The sequence below is a fragment of the Scyliorhinus canicula genome, chromosome 15, assembly GCF_902713615.1.
Source record: "Scyliorhinus canicula chromosome 15, sScyCan1.1, whole genome shotgun sequence".
In the NCBI taxonomy this organism is placed as follows: Eukaryota; Metazoa; Chordata; class Chondrichthyes; order Carcharhiniformes; family Scyliorhinidae; genus Scyliorhinus; species Scyliorhinus canicula.
Genome location: NC_052160.1, coordinates 134027494 through 134048660, shown reverse-complemented (window position 1 = coordinate 134048660; position 21167 = coordinate 134027494). Strand labels below are relative to the sequence as shown.

The window sequence follows — 21167 nt, the reverse complement described above, 5'->3', positions numbered from 1 at the left end:
GGTCTGTTGGGAGGAAGGAAAGGGAGAGAGTAGCAATCTGGGGACGGGGAACAGAAGATAGAGTGCGGCAGTGTTACATAGAATTTACAGTGCAGAAGGAGGCCATTCAGCCCATCGAGTCTGCACCGGCTCTTGGAAAGAGCACTCTAACCAAGCCCATACCTCCACCCTACCCAATAACCCAGTAACCCCACCCAACATTAAGGGCAATTTGGACCCTAAGGGCAATTTATCATGGCCAATCCACCTAACCTGCACATCTTTGGACTGTGGGAGGAAACCGGAGCACCCGGGGGAAACCCACGCACACACAGGGAGAACGTGCAGACTCCGCACAGACAGTGACCCAAGCAGGGATTCGAACCTTGGACCCTGGAGCTGTGAAGCATTTGTGCTATCCACAATGCTACCGTGCTGCCCGGTGATGCAGTACTTGTGAAATTCTGAAGGTATCTACAAGGCCTGCATTGGAAAACCATTCCAGGTGCAGGATTGATGACCCGGAGCGCATGGGCCCAACTCTCTAGAATCTAAGTCCTCCCCTCAGAGGGATACAATTTTACTCCCTTCCCCATTGTCGAACTTTCAGGTCCTTATTCTAATGCAGAATCCACTAGCAGTGTAAGAGATGGAGATCCATAGAGAAATGGACAGGGCGAGACCGAGGACCATGGTGACCAGGACACAAATAGCTGGCTCACGTAGGTTTCAATGAACTAACTTCCCAAACCTTCAATGTTGTCACGTTGCCCAGGCTGAAAGGAATGACCCCCCCCCCCCCCCCCCCCCCCCCCCCCCCCACACACACACACACACACTCCATTGAACACTAGAAGGAGGCCGACACGGGTTTGGTCTTGGTCTATCTCACTCCAGATTCCACTAGCCGTGATCTTCATTCGGCACTAACTAGGGGGATTTCACACTCCCCTGTGTGTGGGCAACAGACATGTCTATTGGGAGCTCATGTAACCTTACCCCCCTCCCACAACCACCACCCCACCCCAACTTCTGCCCTTTCAACAGGCACCAATGCATTAAATCTGCCCCCAAATTGGCAAAAAACGGGAAATTGAAAAATGCCATCCTGGCCCAATATATAGAATCATAGAATCTACAGTGCAGAAGGAGGCCATTCGGCTCATCAAGTCTACACCAGCCCTTAAAAGAGCACCCTTCCTTAGCCCACACCTCCACCCTACCCCCGTAACCCAGCAACCCCACCTCACCTTTGGACACTAAGGGGCAATTTAGCATGGCCAATCCACCAAACCTACACATCTTTGTACTGCGGGAGGAAACCGGAGCACCCAGAGGAAACCCACGCTGACACGGGGAGAAAGTGCAAACTCCACACAGACGGTCACCCGAGGCTGGAATTGAACCCAGGGCCCTGGAGCTGTGAGGCAGCAGTGCTAACCACTGCCACGGTGCCGCCCCTGGATTGTCACTCACCTGGGTTGAGGCAGAGTAAAGGGATCTTGACCCTGTCTCTGGTCCTTGTTATACCTGACCTAGAGAATCGTTGACAGTCCCATTAGAGAGGTTCGCACATTATAAGAGTTGTAGCTGTCCTGGGATTTAGGGATTAGGCCCTTCTTGGACCACTTGTGCTTGTCTCCAAAAGCTTGACCCAAATTTCTTGTCTCCCTCGTGCACTTCCAACAGGTAACGGTACGGTGAAACAGGAGCACGTGAAGGCGGGTCAGAGCGCTGTCCGGCTCCTGGGTCTAACTCCTGGGACCCTGTACAAAGTCAGAGTGTTTTCAACCCTGTTCCAAACAGTTACCAGCAACACCGTTACCATTGAGACCAGCCCAGGTGAGGCTGGAGTAGACCTCCAGGTGCATGTCTGTATTCGCACTTTAATCTCTTCCTGCATCCTCCATTGATATTTACTGCAGAGACCGGAAGGTGGAATACCAGATCTGACGCGTGACAAAGTTTGCATGTGCGTGCACTCTATTGGCTATGCATGGCCTGCCACAATTGCTTCTTGTAGAAGGGTTTGCCTGCCATGTTCCAGCTCAGTGTAATTTAGCCATTTGAAGTCAGGGCTCCGTGCAATGGGAGCATCGTAGGGGATTCAGCTAGGAATTCAATTGTCCCTCCACAAAGCAGTTTGACCTGTGTTGGGATCTCTACAGAACAATGCACCTCCTGACCTCCTGTCTCTCTGTTTCATCACCCATGTGTCTATTAATTTGATCGTCATGACACCTTGACCTCTGTGCTTGAGACTCCTGTGTGCCCTCCCAGCACCTTAACCTCTGCACCTGGAATGCCAATTGGGAATATGCCCATTCGGGTAGCTCTTGGCATCTGAGCCACTTCAAGGCCATGTTATCTGCTGGTAACTTACCGAGAGATCCAACTCTAGGTGGGATAGGGTTCACCTTCTTTACAAAGGTCACAAGGGAAAGACAGAGTAGGCCTTTCTTAGAATCATAGAATGGTTAAAGAACAGGAGGCCATTCGTCCAGTTATGTCTGTGCTGGCTCTCTGGAAGAGCAACTTACTTTGTTCCATTCTCTGTCCTTGCCCCATAATCCTGCAAATGGTGTCTCTTCAGATAATGATCCAATTCTCTTTACAGAATCGCAGAATACTACAGTGCAGAAAAGGCCCTTCGGCCCCATCGAGTCTGCACCCTGCACATGAAAGGCCCTGACCTGCCCGCCTAATCCCACTTGCCAGCACTTGACCCATAGCCTCGAATGTTATGACGTGCCAAGTGCTCATCAAGGTACTTTTTAAAGGATGTGAGGCAATCCGCCTCTACCACCCTCCCAGGCCATGCATTCCAGACTGTCACCACCCTCTGGGTAAATAAATTTTTCCTCAAATCCCCCCTAAATCTCCCACCCTCACTTTGAACTTGTGTCCCCTCATAACTGACCCTTCAACTAAGAGGAACAGCTGTTCCCTACCCACTCTGTCCATGCCCCTCATAATCCTGTCCACCTCGATCAGATCACCCCTCAGTCTTCTCTGCTCCAGAGAAAACAACCCAAGCCTATCCAACCTCTTCATAGCTAAACTGTTCCATCCCAGGCAACATCCTGGTGAATCTCCTCTGCATCCCCTCCAGTGCAATCACATCCTTCCGATAACGTGGCAACCAGAATTGCACACAGTACTCCAGCTGTGACTCCACTAAAGTTCTGTACAGCTCCATCATGACCTCCCTGCCTTTGTAATCTATGCCTCGATTGATAAAAGCAAGTGTCTCATATTCTTTTTTCACCACCCTATTAACCTGCCCTTCTGTCTTCAGTGATCTGGGGACAAACACGCCAAGGTCCCTTTGTTCTTCAGAACTTCCCAGTGTCAGACATTTCACCTCACATTTTTTAAGGTTAAATTCCATCTGCCACTTATCCACCCATTAATAGCTACAATTGAATTTGCCGTCTCCCACTCTGAGGCAGTGGATTCCAGATCTGAACCACTGGCTGCGTAAAAATAATCTCCCTCATGTTATCTTTGGTCCTTTTGCCAATCACCTTAAACTGGTGTCCACTGGGAAACCCATTCCTAAGTATCTTCCTTTGTACTCTATTTATAAAGCCTGGGGACCCTATAAGCCTTATTAACTAAATTCTCAACTTTCCCGGACCTTCAACTTGCCCAGACCCTTCAATTCACCCCGACCCTTCAACTCCCCCCGACCCTTCAACTCACCCCGACCCTTCAACTCGCCCAGACCCTTCAACTCCCCCAGACCCTTCAACTCCCCCAGACCCTTCAACTCGCCCCGACCCTTCAACTCGCCCCGACCCTTCAACTCGCCCCGACCCTTCAACACCCCAGACCGTCGAACTCACCCGACCCTTCAATTGGCCCCAACCCTTCAACTCACCCCGACCCTTCAACTCGCCCCGACCCTTCAACTCGCACCGACCCTTCAACTCCCCCAGACCCTTCAACTCACCCGACCCTTCAACTCGCCCCGACCCTTCAACTCGCCCCGACCCTTCAACTCGCCCCGACCCTTCAACTTGCCCCGACCCTTCAGCTCGCCCCGACCCTTCAACTCGCCCCGACCCTTCAACTCGCCCCGACCCTTCAACTCCCCCAGACCCTTCAACTCGCACCAACCCTTCAACTCCCCCAGACCCTTCAACTCGCCCCGACTCTTCAACTCGCCTCGACCCTTCAACACCCCAGACCGTCCAACTCGCCCGACCCTTCAATTCACCCCGACCCTTCAACTCACCCCGACCCTTCAACTCCCCCAGACCCTTCAACTCGCCTCGACCCTTCAACACCCCAGACTGTCCAACTCACCCGACCCTTCAATTGGCCCCAACCCGTCAACTCACCCGACCCTTCAACTTGTCCCGACCCTTCAACTCGCCCCGACCCTTCAACTCGCCCCGACCCTTCAACTCGCCCCGACCCTTCAACTCCCCCAGACCCTTCAACTCACCCCGACCCTTCAACTTGTCCCGACTCTTCAACTCGCCCCGACCCTTCAACTCACCCCGACCCTTCAACTCCCCCAGACCCTTCAACTCGCCCCGACCCTTCAACTCGCCCTGACCCTTCAACTCCCCCAGATCCTTCAACTCGCCCCAACCCTTCAACTCCCCCAGACCCTCCAACTCGCCTGACCCTCCAACTCCCCCAGACCTTCCAACTCCTCCAACCCTCAAACGCCTCCCCCAACCCTCCAGCTTCTCCGGACCCTCTAACCATCCAGCTCTCCCCAACCCTAAAGCTCCCCCACCCTTCAGTTCCCCCGACCCTCCAGCTCTCCCCGACCCTACAGCTCCCCCTGACCCTCCCAACCCTCCCATCCTTTCAACTCCCCACCAGATTTCCCCCCCGCAACCTGACCTTACCTGACCTCATCACCTTGTCACTCTACCCCCCCTAACCACTTATATCACACATCACACCGGCAGTGAAAAGCTATTTAAATGTCCCAGAGCTTTTCACTGTGTTACTGAATTAAAACTTAACAAGAGATGACAGCTGAATGGGGCATGGTTTTGTTTCCCCTCACGACCCTGGCCCATGAAGAAGAGTTCCCAGAAATGGGAAACTCCGGATTTCTGAAGAGGCCTAGTTCAGAGTCTGAGCCAGAAATGTGAAACTGAGTGTTTTTTTTAAAGTGGAGCAGAATGTCACTCGGGCAGTGATTGTCACTCCTCGGAAAATAACTCATTTAGATTGAGGTGAAGTTCCCTCAACTCCATTCATCCTTTAACAGCTCACAATCATCACTTACTGAGACCCAAAATCTTGTGGTGGGAGTTCACTAACAGATCCTGCAGTAAACACTGTAAACTTCAGAGAAGCTTTGGGCGGGAACTAACGCAAAGGTTTCTAAGTGTCATTTGTGACGGGTTTTGCTGGGGGTTTCCCGCTGGTGCTGTGGGCGAGTTCCTCACCTGCTTTCTAACCACACTTGGGATTAGATTCTTCCGCCCCGCCCACCACAAGGTTGCCACGGGTGGGACGCGGACTATGTAAAAGTCTATTGACCTCGGGCGGTCAACGGACCCTTGCGGTCAATTTTCGGTCGCTGGGCGAGCGTGGCCGGGATATCCCGCCCTTAGTCAATTTTTTGGACCCTGGGATGCTTCCCCCCCCCCCCCCCCCCAAGTCATGCCCACACTTTGGGCCCGATCTAACCAAATGGGAACAGAGACCCTTAGCGAGCGCGGTGAGCTGCATGTTGTACAACACTCAATAACTGGGCTTCGCCGTGGAATGCACAGTTGAGGCCGCACTTAGTTCTGTTTCCTGCACCGAGGAGCCCCACTTACAGGGCGCAGTGTGGCCGGGAGATCGCACCATTAGAATTATTTTCATCACCGGGGAGATGAACTCACTGGCCAGACCGGCTCCTCTGAGATCGGGCCGTCATTTTGAAAGGGTGCCCCAATCTCTAAGAGAGCTTACACCCCCCCCCCCCCCCCCACACACACACACACACACACATGGGCGCTATCACCCCTCACACACATGTGCCTCAGTGCGCATTACCACACCCCCTCCAAGGAAGTCGCTGAGGCCCCCCCCCCCATTTTCAGGTCTTCCCACACCCACTTTCTGGCCCCTCCCTTTCCAGGACCTCCACCCTTCACCCCCACACCGCCCCAACATTGCAGAGATCCCTTCATGCTTGGACTGCGCACCCCGCCCTTCATATCCCCACTCCACCTTCCTTGCTCCGCCAGATCCTGCCTCTTGGGTAATGGCGCCCGAGAACCTGGCACTGCCACCCTGGCAGTGCTCCTGCCAACTTTGCAGTGCCACCTGGGCACCTTGACAGTGCCAGGTGGCAGGATCACGGTGGCAGGTTGGCAGTGCCAAGGTGCCTGCGTTCCAGGGGGAGGACCAGGGGTCCACCCGGCCCTGTCCCTGACCACCCAGGATCTCCAATGGCCCAGGAGAGCGCCACCCCCAGGTGTCGTTCCACCTGGTCCATGTTTGTGCCGAGCAGTACTGAATGGTAACCGGCTGGGAACTCTCTAGGGAGGTGTTAGATGCCGGGAGCCTGGTAGATCCCGGGTGAGTACGCTTAGGTGGGTTTAAAACCGACTTAGGCGCGCAAGGCTTGGTCGCGCCCATTGCGGGCGGGATCCCGTTTGCGATCCTCACAAGGTCTGAGTAGATCTCGCGAGGCGTACTTCCCGCCGGGAAGCATGCGGGAGGCTTCACTCAGCATCTACCGGCCATGCCGCGTTACCATTGGGGTGTCGCGCCCGGTAAATCGCGGCTTTGTTTCCGTCACCTAACTCCTGAACGATAGGTCTGCTATCCAATGATTGCGCAATATAAAAAACAGTACCGTCCATCTGGCCAAGATGCTGTGAACACTGCTTCATGTGGGAGCATTGTTAACCGTGCATGTTCCATGGGTTATGCATGCACTGTGAGATTGTGCACACGTGGCACGCGGTGTGTGTGTGTGTGTGGGAGGGTCTGTGTGACTAAGCATTTTATGAGCTGCTCGTTCCTGTGTTTTGGTTATTTTCCCCTTACATTTGGCGTTTGCACTTCCTGCTTCAGAACATTGCTGTGAACATGTGACAGGGTTGGTGGTGTCCTGCAGGGGTTCACCTGCCGCATGTTTGGACAACGCAACTTCATTATTCAGTCCAACAAGGGTCGCCAATCGTGTTGGACATTTCATAGCATGACCCCCCTGCCTTGAGCTGCCCCATTCAGTCAAACAGTCTCCTCCTTGCATCCCCAGCACCAATATCTTTCATAATTAACAATTGAAAGTGATTTTTCTCAGTTTGAAAAAAAGCACACCATTTTTTAATGCCGCTTTGAGTCTTTTTTTTAAAGTCTTGAGGTACACAGTTGTATCGAAGACACAAAACTGGAGGATTCTCTCTTGTCCCTCCGGCTCTGGGACGCTTCTTACCCATATCGAGGTATTTTGCTTCGTGATAAACTGCTCGTCCTCACGTTGGCCGTTTGCATTGCTTGGGACACTTCTGATTTGTATGCATGTTACCCCCATCTGGTGGTTTGGGTGGGCATTGCAGTTGCATCTTGAGTTCTATATTGTTCGCAATCAAGAGATTGGCTTATTTATGGCAGGATGTTTCTGGTGATAGCATAAATAGGATGAAGTTTAGTTAACGCCTCAATGCACCTTTTATTGTCGGATTTGACCTGCATATTGTTCCAGTTCTTTTGTGAAATCAGTGTGAATGTGGTGCTCTCAGCTCTTAGTGTTATTAAGCTTCCCTGAAGTTCCATTTGATAAGGACGGTATGAACAGCGCTGTATAAACCAATGGACACAAATTCAAGCTGTGAGTCTATCCAGAATGAGCTGGTCTCAGCTGAGCAACATCTTGTGGTACTGCAATGTCTTCATCATCCTCGGGCAAGAGGGGGGGGGGGGGGGGGGGGGGAGGGGGTAACAATCACTCCTAATGGTTCAGTAGTTGTTGAGTGAGGAGACTATTGTGATTGTAAACCTCCTGCCCCGTCACGCGGGAATACAGTGCCAACACTCAGAGCTTACTCTCACCCAGGGGAAATGACCATTCGAGAGATCTCCCGGGAAACTCCTGGCTGGGGACAATGTCTCAAAATACCACTTCCCTTGTGTCACGGTTCCTGACCTTGAGCGCCTGATGACTATTGTTCAGTGCGTTGACTTAGCTCAGTTACCTCTGAACAGGAAGGGACATGGGTTCAATGTTCATTCCAGGACATACAGTCATTATCCAGATTGTGCAGTGGTTGAAGGAATGCTGAATTTCAGATGAATGTTTACCGGTGCAAAGCATCTCTTCAGGTGGGCATTAGGGGTTCCATGCGAAGAAGGGCAGAGAGTTCTCTTGGTGTCTCGGTCAACATTCCTCCCTGGGCCAAGAAAATCAGATGAACTGGCTGCTCAACTCATTGTTGCTTGCTGGACATTGCTGTGTAACAAAAAGGCTGCCACAATTGTCAGCACAAGTTGCTGCATTTCAGCCTTAATTCCTTGTGTATAGAACTGTCTTTGAGTAAGACAGACGCATGATATCGCAACATGGGAGCAGGAGTAGGCCCATCGAACGTGCTCTGACATTCAAACCGAGCATAGCTGATCATCTGCCTCCTGCGCTATTTTCCCATTCTGTCCATATTCCTTTATGTCATCAGTATCTAGAACCTATCGATCTCTGTCTTGACCATGCTCCCTGACCAAAATTCCACAAACCTCTGGGTAGATCATTCCGAAGATTCACCATCCTCCGAGTGAAGAAATTCCTCCTCATCTCAGTTCTAAATGGCTGTCCCTTTACTTGAGACTGTGTCCCCTGGTTCCCAGACTCACCAGCCAGGAGGAAGAACCCTGTCTTCATTTTTACCCTGTGAGAGTTTTGTAAGTTTGAATGAGATCACCTCTCATTCTTCAAAACTCTAGGCAAGGCCAGTTTCGTCCATCTCATTAAAATAAATCTCCCTTATTTTGTGGGAAGGGGTTTTCACAGTTGTACTGGGTCCTAGCCTCCCTAAATCAGGAGGTTTGAGACCATCTGTGGCGTCCTGTGTGGCTTTGGGTAAGGAGAACATAGGAATTAGGAGCAGAGTAGGCAATTCAGTCCTTCGAACCTGCTCCGCCATTCAATCAGATCATGGCTGATATCTTCCTGGTCTCAGATCTACCTTCCCACTTGTTCCCCATATCCCTTCAACCTGTTTTTTTCAAAATCAGAACTCTCTCTATCTCCTTCTTGATTCAGATTCCATTGCACTATGGAGCAGCAAGTTCCACAAATTCACCACCCTCTTTGAGATATGGTTCCTCCTCACCTCAGTTTTAAGTCTCCCACTTCCCAACCTATATCCGTGACCTCTCGTTCTGGGTGTGCGCAAACTGGTCCCCTGAACCCGACAATCTTCCAATTTAACCCACGCAGTTCACTGCCTGACCCGTCGGTTCGAGGGGGAAAGGAAAACTTTCTTTTCTGCAGCCCCTCAGGATGTCCCAAAGCCTTTTGCAGCAAGTGACGTTTTTATTTTTGAAGCGTCGTCGCTATTGTGATGTCGCCAAATTGTACACAGCAGGATCCCACAAACAGCGATATAACATTGACCAAAAATAATCCGTTCTTAGTGACGTTGGTTGAGGGGTAAATATCGGCAGAAATGCCAGGGAGAACTCCTCAGCCCCTCTTTAACGTTGCGCTCCTTGATTGTTCACGTCCACCCGAGTGAGCAGACAGGTGAAAGATGGCAACTCGGACTGCGCAGCGTTGCCTCAGTGACGCAGCCCAGAATTTGTGCTTGAGCCTCTGGAGCGGGCGTTGATCCTCCTGGCTCAGAAGCGAGAGAGAGAATTGACATTTAGCCCCAGCTGGTGAAGATGCTGTGGAGCTGGGTGTTGCACTGTGAGCTGGGGTGGGGGAGGAATGGATGAATCAGATTATTTTTTTTGGAATGGGTTCATGTGAAGGCTGCGCTCTGAGATTGCATCAAAATGATTCAGGCATTTAGGAAGTCGGTAATGTGAGATCAAGCGGGAGAGCAGCCAATGATCCTTGGGCCTGAACAGTTCTTCTTGGATGCTGAAGGATGTCAAATTGGAGAAGCCCTGTGAAATTGATCAATGAACTTGTGCAGCAGGAGTTCCCTTGTGCCCTCTCCAGCTCTTCCATCATAGTTTTGAGGAAGGTTTGGTGGAAATTCTATTTGTACACATAAGCGTGGTCTCCATCGAATTTCTGCTGAAGTTATGTCATGACTGATAACGTTTGACTTCACACAAGCGAATTCACTCGTTATGGCAATGGAGAGGGTGAGGTCCCACCGAGTACTCCCAGCCTGTCATTTTGATCATTGCACCAAACATACACACACTCAAAACCAATTCTGTAACTCACCAAAGGTTAAGAGTTTAATAATTTCTCTTTCACAATTAAATAAACAGGCTGGGCCCTGGTGTTTGTGTTATACAGACGAGCAGTGATTTGTATAATTTATCCTGAACCCTGATGCAGTAACTAATTTAATCTGCACCCTAATGTAGTAATTAATTTAACCTGAACAATGACATAGTAACTAATTTAATCGGAACCCTGACGCAGTAACTAATTTAATCTGAACCCTGATGTAGTAATTAATTTAACCTGAACAATGACATAGTAACTAATTTAATCGGAACCCTGACGCAGTAACTAATTTAATCTGCACCCTAATGTAGTAATTAATTTAACCTGAACAATGACATAGTAACTAATTTAATCGGAACCCTGACGCAGTAACTAATTTAATCTGAACCCTGATGTAGTAATTAATTTAACCTGAACAATGACATAGTAACTAATTTAATCGGAACCCTGACGCAGTAACTAATTTAACCTGAACAATGACATAGTAAATAATTTAATCGGAACCCTGACGCAGTAACTAGTTTAATCTGAACCCTGATGCAGTAACTAATTTAACCTGAACCCTGACGCAGTAACTAATTTAATCTGAACCCTGATGCAGTAACTAATTTAATCTAAACCCTGACACAGTAACTAATTTAATCTGAACCCTGATGCAGTAACTAATTTAATCTGAACCCTGACACAGTAACTAATTTAATCTGATCTCTGAAACAGTAACTAATTTAACTTGAATCCTGATGCAGTAACTAATTTAACCTGAACCCTGACGCAGTAACTAATTTAATCTGAACCCTGATGCAGTAACTAATTTGATCTGAACCCTGACACAGTAACTAATTTAATCTGAACCCTGATGCAGTAACTAATTTAATCTAAACCCTGACACAGTAACTAATTTAATCTGAACCCTGATGCAGTAACTAATTTGATCTGAACCCTGACACAGTAACTAATTTAATCTGAACCCTGACACAGTAACTAATTTAATCTGATCTCTGAAACAGTAACTAATTTAACTTGAATCCTGATGCAGTAACTAATTTAACCTGAACCCTGACGCAGTAACTAGTTTAATCTGAACCCTGATGCAGTAACTAATTTAATCTGAACCCTGACACAGTAACTAGTTTAACCTGAACCCTGATGCAGTAACTAATTTAATCTGAACCCTGACACAGTAACTAGTTTAACCTGAACCCTGATGCAGTAACTAGTTTAATCTGAACCCTGACGCAGTAACTAGTTTAATCTGACCTCTGAAACAGTAACTGTTGATATGGTTTTAATCCAATTCCGACAGCCTGTCTAACATTGGACTCTCGATCCAGGAATTTGAGTTTAAATCGCCTCTCAACGTTTATATCTTATCAGCCAAGGCTGTAAATTGAAAACTTTGTGATATTGGAGGACCCCCTGGCGCTGGAGGACCACATGGTGCTGGAGGGGTTTGGGGCAGAAACCCCAAAGGCAGTCTCAACGTGTCCAGCAACCAATTACAAGCCAGCATCGGGAGTCAGCTGGTCAAAACGGCATGGATTGGGTGTGGCCTGGGGAAACGAGGGGAAGAGTAAGATTCATTATGGTGTAAAAGAGAAACAACTACATAAATTAAAGGAGTATTGAGGTGGGAATCCAGGACTTTGAAACTCTTTCAAACTTCACCAAGACATACCAGGAGGCTTGAGTGAAAAATACAATGCATATTAGTCTGGTGTTGTTTGTTCTGGTGAGGTTAGTCCAGGTGGTTAATAATGAGGCAGATTCTCCTTCATAAGGATGTCTTGATATTATTTTGTTGCAGCATTCACTAACAGTCATGTAGACATCGCGACACAGGGCTGGTTCATCGGCCTGATGTGTGCTGTGGCACTCCTGGTGTTGATTCTGCTGATCGTGTGTTTCATAAAGAGAAGTCGTGGAGGCAAATACCCAGGTAAGAGCTGACTTTGAGACCGAGAGTGGGGGGGGGCTGGCATTCCCATGTGGGTGGCAACCAGAATCCCGCTCACAGTCACCCAATCAGACTGCGGGTTTCAGATTTCCTGTGTGTCCATCATTCTTACATGGGAGGTGAGGTGGCACCGACAAAGGCCAACATTTGTTGCCCGCCCCTAATTGCCCTTGAACTGAGTGGTTTGCTCGGCCACTTCAGAGGGCAACCACCTGGCTGTGGGTCTGAAGTCACTTCCAGGCCAGGCCAGGTAAGGATGGCAGATTTCCTTCCCCAAAGGGCCAGGTTAATGAACCAGGTGGGCTTTTGCTACAATCGGTGATGGTTGCCATGGTCACCATTACTGAGTCCTTGGCACCAGACCTCCACTGTCATTGTTTCATGAGGTTACTTACTGTATCCACCAGAGGTGAGGGTTGGGGGTGGGGGGGGGGGGGGGGTTTAACATCTAACGCATGCCTGTGAGTTTCAATGGGACAAAGTTAAGGAGGGAGTGATGTCCTCATGCCTCTTACCTCATTCAGTTCGGCTCCATTTTGGGTTTGGCTCTTAACATGATCAGAGAACAGGTGAACTGCAAATGTCTAGAATCACAGAATGGTTACAGTGTAGAATGACTCCATTCGGCCCCTCATGTCCATGTCAGCTCTCAGTTGTGCAATTCAGCTAGTCCCCCCCACCCCACCTCCCGCCTTCGACCCATACCCTTGCAATTTGTTTGCCTTCAGAGATCAATGCGATTTCCTTTTGAAAACCATGAATGAATCTGCCTCCAATCACACTCTCAGGCAGCAAATTCCAAACCATAACCACTCACCCGGTGTGTTTTTTTAAAAAAGGCTTTACCTCATGTCAGAGTTGCTTCTTTTGCCAATCGCCTACAATCAGCATCCTCTGCATCTCAATCCATACGTCAATGGCCCTACCTGGATCGTCCCCTTGACATGGTGGAGAGGCTTGTTCGCTCCAAAAATCCCTTGAGCAATGCCATCGGGGGTTCCTTTGCTCCTGGTTGGGCCATCCATGGCAGCCAGGTTGGGGGAAGGTCCCAGACAAAGAGTGGTCCAAAAAGACCTCAGTGGCAGAACAGGAGAAGGAAGACTGTGCATCTCGCTAGCAGTGAAGGCAGAAAGGCTGCAGGGGCAAGGTGGTCATCGTGGCTGGGCATTCTCCGAAACCTGACCACCAACCCATCGAGATGGTGTGGACAATGACGCCGCCTCAAGTGCCCCATGCTAAACAAAGTAATTCTACCAGGTTTCATTTACCACGCCCTGTGGGGTGAAGTATTGGTGACAGCAGCCGTGAACCTGAAAATCCTTATTTAACAATCAGGTCATGAAGGGCCATTGGACACCTGCATTGGGAGCGAGGTGCTTTTGGGCAGCAACATCTGTGATTGAGTGCCCCTCTTCAAGAGACCCTCTGCTCACCCCAAATGGGGAGGGGGCTAGAAAAGGTGTTCCAAAAATAGGCTGTCCAACTTTCTACCAAACTTTCTGCGGGATCGCCATCTTGGTAGTCAAAGAAAGAAAGTGTTAATGTTGTTGAAAAGAGACACATGTTGCTGAAGCTTTACATCTTCAGGACAAATCATCAGGACAAACACAAGAAAACCAAATTTCAAACAATCACAACCATTTAAACTACAAGAGAAAAAGGGCGCTGATTGGTTGGTAAGTTGACTCTGATTGGCCGAGGGGTTGCCATTGAGAAAGCAAACATCGGCATCATAGTGCATCAGCTGAGTCATCAGGAGACAACGACACCAACGGGAACAGTTTTTCCCCATTTATTCTGTCCAGACCGCTCTTGATTTTGAACACCTCCATCAAACCTCTTCTCCAAGGACAGAAGCCCCAGTTTCTTCAATTTATCCACATTACCTAAGTGCCCACTTAATTATAGTATGGAGGGTGAAGATACAAAATAAGAGCAAAAGTAGGTCATGTGCCCCGTTGAGCCTGCTCCACCTTACAATGAGATCATGGCTGATCCTTTACCTCATCGTCACTTTCCCCACACTATCCTGAATGCCATGGTGTTGAAATTCTGATCCTTGTGTTCAAACCCCTCCGTGGCATCGCACCTCCCTATCGCTGTGTCTCCTCAAACCCCATAATCCTGTGGGACATCTCAGCTCCTCTAATTCTACAGGTGTGATGGGTGGACGTTCCTCGAATCTAACCCAGTGACTGGGCGTCTCCAGCTTTCTGGAATAGAGAATTCCAAAGGTGGGATCTTTGGAGCTGGAGAAGCTCTGCTGGCTCTTTTTTTTGATGGGCGGCAGGATGCAACCCTCAAAACCAGCAGAGCCCTCTGGCTATGATCTTGGACACGAAGCCCTGGCGATTTGTACGTCGGAACGATCTCGTGCCTCTGCAGCCGTCCGGAACTCTGCAATCCAAGTGGACCCGTGGATAACTCACTTCAGGTGTGTTCTACCTGAGTTTTGCTCAGCTACAAGTTGGGGGAGGGGTGAGGGTAGTCACATGTTGGTGAAGGAAAATCAACCCCATTCTTTCTCTCCCCTTTATGGATAAGATTTAACCGTGGCTCCGTTCCACCGGAGCTGCACTTTTGGAAGTGCCACCTCTACGACGAAACTTAAGTTGAGAACCTTCCTACCCTCTCACGAAGGTGTATGAAATTTCATTGCCAGTATTTGAAAAAGAGCAGGAGCGTTCGCCCCAGAGTCCTGACCAATACTTATCCATTAACCAACATCACGAATACAGGTTTTTTGCTCTTTATCACATTGCTAATAGTGGGAAGCTAGCCATGTGCAAATTTCTGCAACACAACAGTGACTACATTTTAGATGCTTAGGGCAGCACGGTAGCATAGTGGTTAGCACAATTGCTTCACAGCTCCAGGGTCCCAGGTTCGATTCCGGCTTGGGTCACTGTCTGTGCGGAGTCTGCACATCCTCCCTGTGTGTGTGTGGGTTTCCTCCGGGTGCTCCGGTTTCCTCCCACAGTCCAAAGATGTGCAGGCTGGGTGGATTCCCCATGATAAATTGCCCTTAGTGTCCAGGGATGTGCAGGTTAGGTGGATTGGCCATGATAAATTGCCCTTAGTGTTGGGTGGGGTTACTGGGTTAAGGGGATAGGATGGAGGTGTTGACCTTGGGTAGGGTGCTCTTTCCAAGAGCAGGTGCAGACTCGATGGGCCGAATGGCCTCCTTCTGCACTGTAAATTCTATGATTCTATGAAATGCACTTCACTGGAAGTAAAGAAAGCATTTTGGGATGTCCTGAGATTGTAACCAGTGCTATCGAAATTCTTTACTATTTATCACATCTCTTCTCTTCTTCTTGCAGTTAAGACCACGGAGGAAAACCGACCCTCACAAGATGACAACGGATACTTGTAGGTCTTTGTCTTTATCTAATTGGATTGTTTTTGTTAATATTGAAAGACTCTGGTGCCCCCTCTTTCCACCACTCCAACACCCCCTGGCATGGGTCTATCGTGCTATCTGGTACTTGCACCTCCCCCTGTGTACCATGCATGTATCTCATGCACACGTGACAACACAGTCATCATTAACGCGGCATTAAAAACTAAAAATAACTAGAGGCAGACCAGCCATACCGACAGACACTGAACCTCGAGTTTATTTTGTAGGGGCCTATTTGAACCCCGTCTGTCCAGTCCAAGGATTGAGGCCTGTCTTTCCTGCTAAAATGTCCCTGTGGTCTCAGCCCCTCAAATCTGTGCCTCAAGGCAATGGAACCCATAAAGGCAATAAGTTAACATTGGGTGGCAGGTGACTTGAGACATCATAAACTGAAGAAGCTACATTCACGTGTCTACCATTAGCGTGGGTTTCGTCCAGGTGCTCCGGTTTCCTCACACAGTGCAAAGATGTTAGGTGGATTGGCCATGCTAAATTTCCCCTCAGTGTCCCAACAGGTTAGGTGGAATTACTGGGTTACGGGGATAGGGTCAGGGAATTGGCCTAGGTCAGGTACTCTTTCCAAGGATCGGTGCAGACCCGATGGGCTGAATAGCCTCCTTCTGCACTGCAGAGATTCTATGATCTCAGCTGCTGCAACCTATGTGATCAGGAAGTGGTGGCTTAGTGGTATAATCACTGGGTTATCAACCCAGAGGCCCAGGGTAATGTTCTGGGGGCCCTGGTTCAAATCCCACCACGGCAGATGGTGAAATTCCATAAAAATCTTGAATTAAAAGTCGAACGATGACCATAAAACCATTGCCGATTGTTTTGTTACTGCCACCCTTACCTGGTCTGGCCTACATGCGACTCCAGATCCACAGCAATGTGGTTGACCCTTAACTGCCCTCTGAAATAACTGCACAAGCCATTCAGTTGAAGGGCAATTAGGGACGGGCAATAAATGCTGGCCCAGCCAGCGACGCCCACCTCCCAGGTGCGAATTAAAAACAAATCCTAGTGTGCAATTATTTACAAGCTTTGAAATATCTCCGTTCTGCATTGGCGTGGTGAGGAAGCGACCCAGTGGGCCTGCTGTGTGTCGGACAGCATTCTGTCCTGTGCACAAAAGATTTGTCCAAACTCAGCAAAGATTGGATAATCACTTCAGTTAGCGCTGATATTCTAAATCAGAACAGCAAGGTATGCTCATATCAGTGACGTTGAATATCTGCAACTTAACGCGATGTTACCCGTGTACCCCTACATAGCAAAGTGCCCTGTAAGGCATTCTGTTGCTCCGAACTAAAGGTTATTGAAATGAAGCCATTACATTAACTAGGTTGTTAAACAATGCCTCTAAAATTTGTTCATTCTGGAAAAAATTAAGTCTGAAGCTTCAAACGGTTCTTCAGAATTATATCAGTTAAAACATGTCTATCTGGACCAAGTAAATTGAACATAAATAGTTTCACTGTTCATCGGCTCGAGAGATACCCGAACATTCCACTCTTTTCCCTGTGATTATAACATGTCGCTCAAAAGGGACCGGCCCAGCCTTACATCGTCCGCTAAAGGTTAATCTGTGCCTCACACCATCAACGCCACTTGACACACACAACGTTGGGATCATCCTAGATTGTAGCGTCTGTGCCACCTTGAGTATTATTTCAGTATCAGGTTTCTCCCTCTCCCCCCTTCCCCTCCCCGTTCATTAGTCCGGGTTTAGGTTTGGGACGAGGCTGAGGTTGTTGGCTAGGAGCATCCCAACTTTAAACAGGTCCTGAGCACAACAAAATCCTCACCTTCACTGCCCCACTGCCGTACCTCACCCACCCACCACCAACTCCCCCACCCCACCCACCCCCACTCCTCCCATCCGCTCACAGATCACGCACCCATTGCCAGTCACTGGACCTGTCCTCACCCATTCATGTATTTCCATAAATACTGTCCAACTGTCCAGCAAGCAGTGAATGGATAGGCATGGGAAATCTTCCTCATTGTTCCAAAGGGACTTGTCGAATTTTAGCTGAGTTTGTCACAGTCAACCCAGACCAAGAATGGAAGCTGCAGAATTGAACCTTGTGCCTCTCTCCTTAATTCAGCTCAGTTTCCCATTGCGTTCTTTTCTGTTTTGTTCCATTTCCTGAGATTCCCGTACCAGCCTCCCCGGACAGGCGCCGGAATGTGGCGACTAGGGGCTTTTCACAGTAACTTCATTTGAAGCCTACTCGTGACAATAAGCGATTTTCATTTCATTTCATTTCCAACGTCTCAATTGAACCACCATGGACATGGGTTTGTGCTTAGGTGGGGGTGGGGGGTCTGCTCTGTTGAGGAGAGATCTCACAGTGCAAGAGAATTGAATTCTTCCAGTGCAAAAAATAAAATTGGCCCAATTCACCTCAGGTCTTGGTAAGGAGTTCACAAAAAGAACTTGCACCCGGCACGGGCGACATGGAAGGTGTTTGGCACGAGTGCGTTAGGTCCTTCTGAAAGAGCATGGCAATCATGATCTTCTGTCTGATGGTCAGTCCTACCTCAGAGCTTCAGTCATCCGATCATCTCAGCAGCGTGAAGCTCTTCATTCAATGCTGCCAAGTCTTGGGGATCATCAGGAATCGCTATTTTAAAGCAGATCATTTAAGGGTTTGAAAAAAAAAGGAGCTACCAAAATATTTTCTCTTCTCTCCTCCACCAAAGCGAGGTGGCCTTTACTGAATGTGAGTGAGGAAAGTTCTCCTCCACCCCGGCTAACTACCCTCACCACCTGTCCGAGCCCCAGAACTATGTGGGATCGGGTGCTGGATTATTGGTCAACTGCTCAAAGCTAACTCAATGTTGGTAACAGTTATGATTTTATTTAAGCATAAATGAGACTTAGTAGCTGAGTAATCAAGCAGCTCTAAGTATGATTGAGAATCATAATGTCTTCCTTTATCTGAATTCTTGCCTCGTCGCAAACTCTTCCTGATTTTGTCTCATGCTTTCATGGCTGACAACACGACCAAGAACTGTCAGGACAACAAGTGCCGAATTCCTGACTCCACAAGCCTGACTCAGGAGAAAGTGCCCTGGATGTTGTGATTTATTTTTGGTTCCGGGGCGGTGGTTGGTGGTGGAAATGGGTGTTAACGGGAGACAGGCCGGAAATGAGGAGGAGGCAACCACAGGGGCTGCTGGGTGCCAAGGCAAGATGTTTAAAAGCCCGTCTCAGTATTATGGGACTTTCACCAACTGTAAAAAGAATCAGTAAAACCAAAAACAGCCCCTCAAATTTCCCGTGTTCTATCAATGGCAACTCATGCCACTCATCCCCCTCCCACTTACCCATGGCCCTTCATCCCCTCCATGCTGACCCATGGTCCTCTACTCGCTGCCAGGGCCCTAACTTATTACCCGTGATCTCACACCCACATTTTACAACCTTGATGGCAACTCACCCAATATCCACGAAAGAGAAAATGCTGGAAAATCTCAGCAGGTCTGGCAGCATCTGTAGGGAGAGAAAAGAGCTAACGTTTCGAGTCCAATGATTCTTCGTCAAAACTTTCACCCAGTATCCACCGTGGGCAGACCTCAGGAGCCATGTTGAGACAAAGTAAACTAAAGTTCTGAGTGTCTATTGATGACTTCACTTTTAAAAAATTGATCAGTAATGAAAAAAAAAATTCAGGCCGTTTAAATTCTTTCAAGTACATGATGTCAATGAAAGCAAACATTTCATTCAAATACTTAATCCCTTATGAAAAACAAATTTGTATTCATAGGCCCACATCAAAGACTTTTTAACCACTTAGAGCTGTCAATTCAACCGTGAGCACAGGATCCGGACTAATAATAATAGGTTATGGAATCAGTCATGCAGCACTAATCCTGTAATGATAACTATTCATGTCAACAGACAGCTAATGAAATTGCAAGCTCTGATTATTTTCAACTGCAGGCTTTTTTTAATAAAGAGGTTAGGGATTTATATACCTTGGCAGCTCGACAGTTGCACATGGAAAATCCGCTTTTTACGCACATCCGTGTCTACCTTTAACAATCCCAAAGGTCACCTGACCTCTCCCAAAGGGATACCTTCCCTCTCCAAATAACTCTTTTCCTCAAATATCTAAAGCCATTGTGTCATGTTTTGTCCATCCCACTAATAAAAATTGCATCTATTTAAAAGCAGTTTCACTTTTACATGCGCAGCTGCCTCTGTGAGCCACGGATTTGCAAACTTCAAGGAGCCCAATCCCTCCCTGGCTCACTCGGTTCAGTTACCCACAGATTTGCTGGCAGAGGTTGGGCCATGTGGGTGGGGCTAGGATAATAGCGTTGACCCCTCCCCACTACCTTTTAAAAAGACAAAGGGCCAATTAGATCCCCTCTTCCATTCAGTTCCCATTTCCATTCCACTCGACTTGCTGTGTTCAGTTCCTGGCATTTGTAATTTCCCATGTATTGTCCCAATCTTGTTCTGTTGTGAAAGTGTCTCTGTGCATGTTAACACTCACCAATGTTATGTTTCTTTATTCACCGCTCCCTAGACCCAGGCTGGATAAGAGGTATTACTGTGATCTTCAGAATGATACAATTTCAATTATCCTCCTGTTCATGAGTTCAAAAATCAAAGGACTTTCACTTACACATGGGATATTGTGTGGGTAGCGGTCAATTAGGAAGCACTTTCATTTATAAATAGGGTGCTTTAAGGGTCGCGTTTTAATACCCTGATGGAAGTTTTAGGATTTTGACGCTGCAAGTGTGAAATGGGTGGGGTGATGAAAGGAGTTTGAAGTGTTTAAGGTGAGCTGGGCACACTGAAACAGGGAGGACAACTAGCTGGCAACAACATTAATGTTATCTCATTTGAATTTTAATGAGTTGGTGTGACTGGCTTTCGAACCCAGCCTGGGACTCACCGTGAACATTTGGTAACCACCATTGCCATCATCAGGTATCTGGCAAATTGTCTAACTATTCAGATACTTGAGCAAGTTCTGCAAAGAAATTACCCCTATTATTATCCCAAAGTCCAGGTGGGAACACCATCACCTCCCTCCAAAGTCACACAGCATCCTACCTCGGGCAAATATATGGGGCGGGATTCTCCCGAATCGGATTTTTGGCCCGACGCCAGCGTAAAAAACGGTGCCAACCACTCCAGTGTCGGGCCGAGCGGAAGTTGCAGAATTCTCCGCACTTCCGGGGGCTAGGCCAGTGCCAGAGGGGTTGGCGCTGCGCCGACGGCGCCGAAGGGAGTGCACGAGATAGCGCATGTGCAGAACCGCCGGCGTGGTTCAGCGTATGCGCAGACCGGCGGGCGTATTCTGGCGCATGCACAGGTGGTGTCTTCTCCGCGCCGGCCATGGCGAAGCCCCACAGGGGCCGGCGAGGGAGGAAGGAGTGCCCCCATGGCACAGGCTCACCCGCTAATCGGTGGGCCCCGATCACGG

At 48.7% G+C, this 21167-nt stretch overlaps 1 protein-coding gene across 1 annotated transcript in view; it reads left to right on the top strand.

The window, feature by feature from the left end:
* Positions 1 to 21167, top strand: part of nfasca (neurofascin homolog (chicken) a) — a 245789-nt gene that overhangs the window by 217077 nt on the left and 7545 nt on the right. The window contains exons 32-35 of the mRNA XM_038819461.1: positions 1669 to 1821; positions 12165 to 12296; positions 15638 to 15686; positions 20259 to 20276. Coding sequence (XP_038675389.1) covers positions 1669 to 1821; positions 12165 to 12296; positions 15638 to 15686; positions 20259 to 20276 — 352 coding nt within the window. The remainder of the gene's footprint in view (positions 1 to 1668; positions 1822 to 12164; positions 12297 to 15637; positions 15687 to 20258; positions 20277 to 21167) is intronic.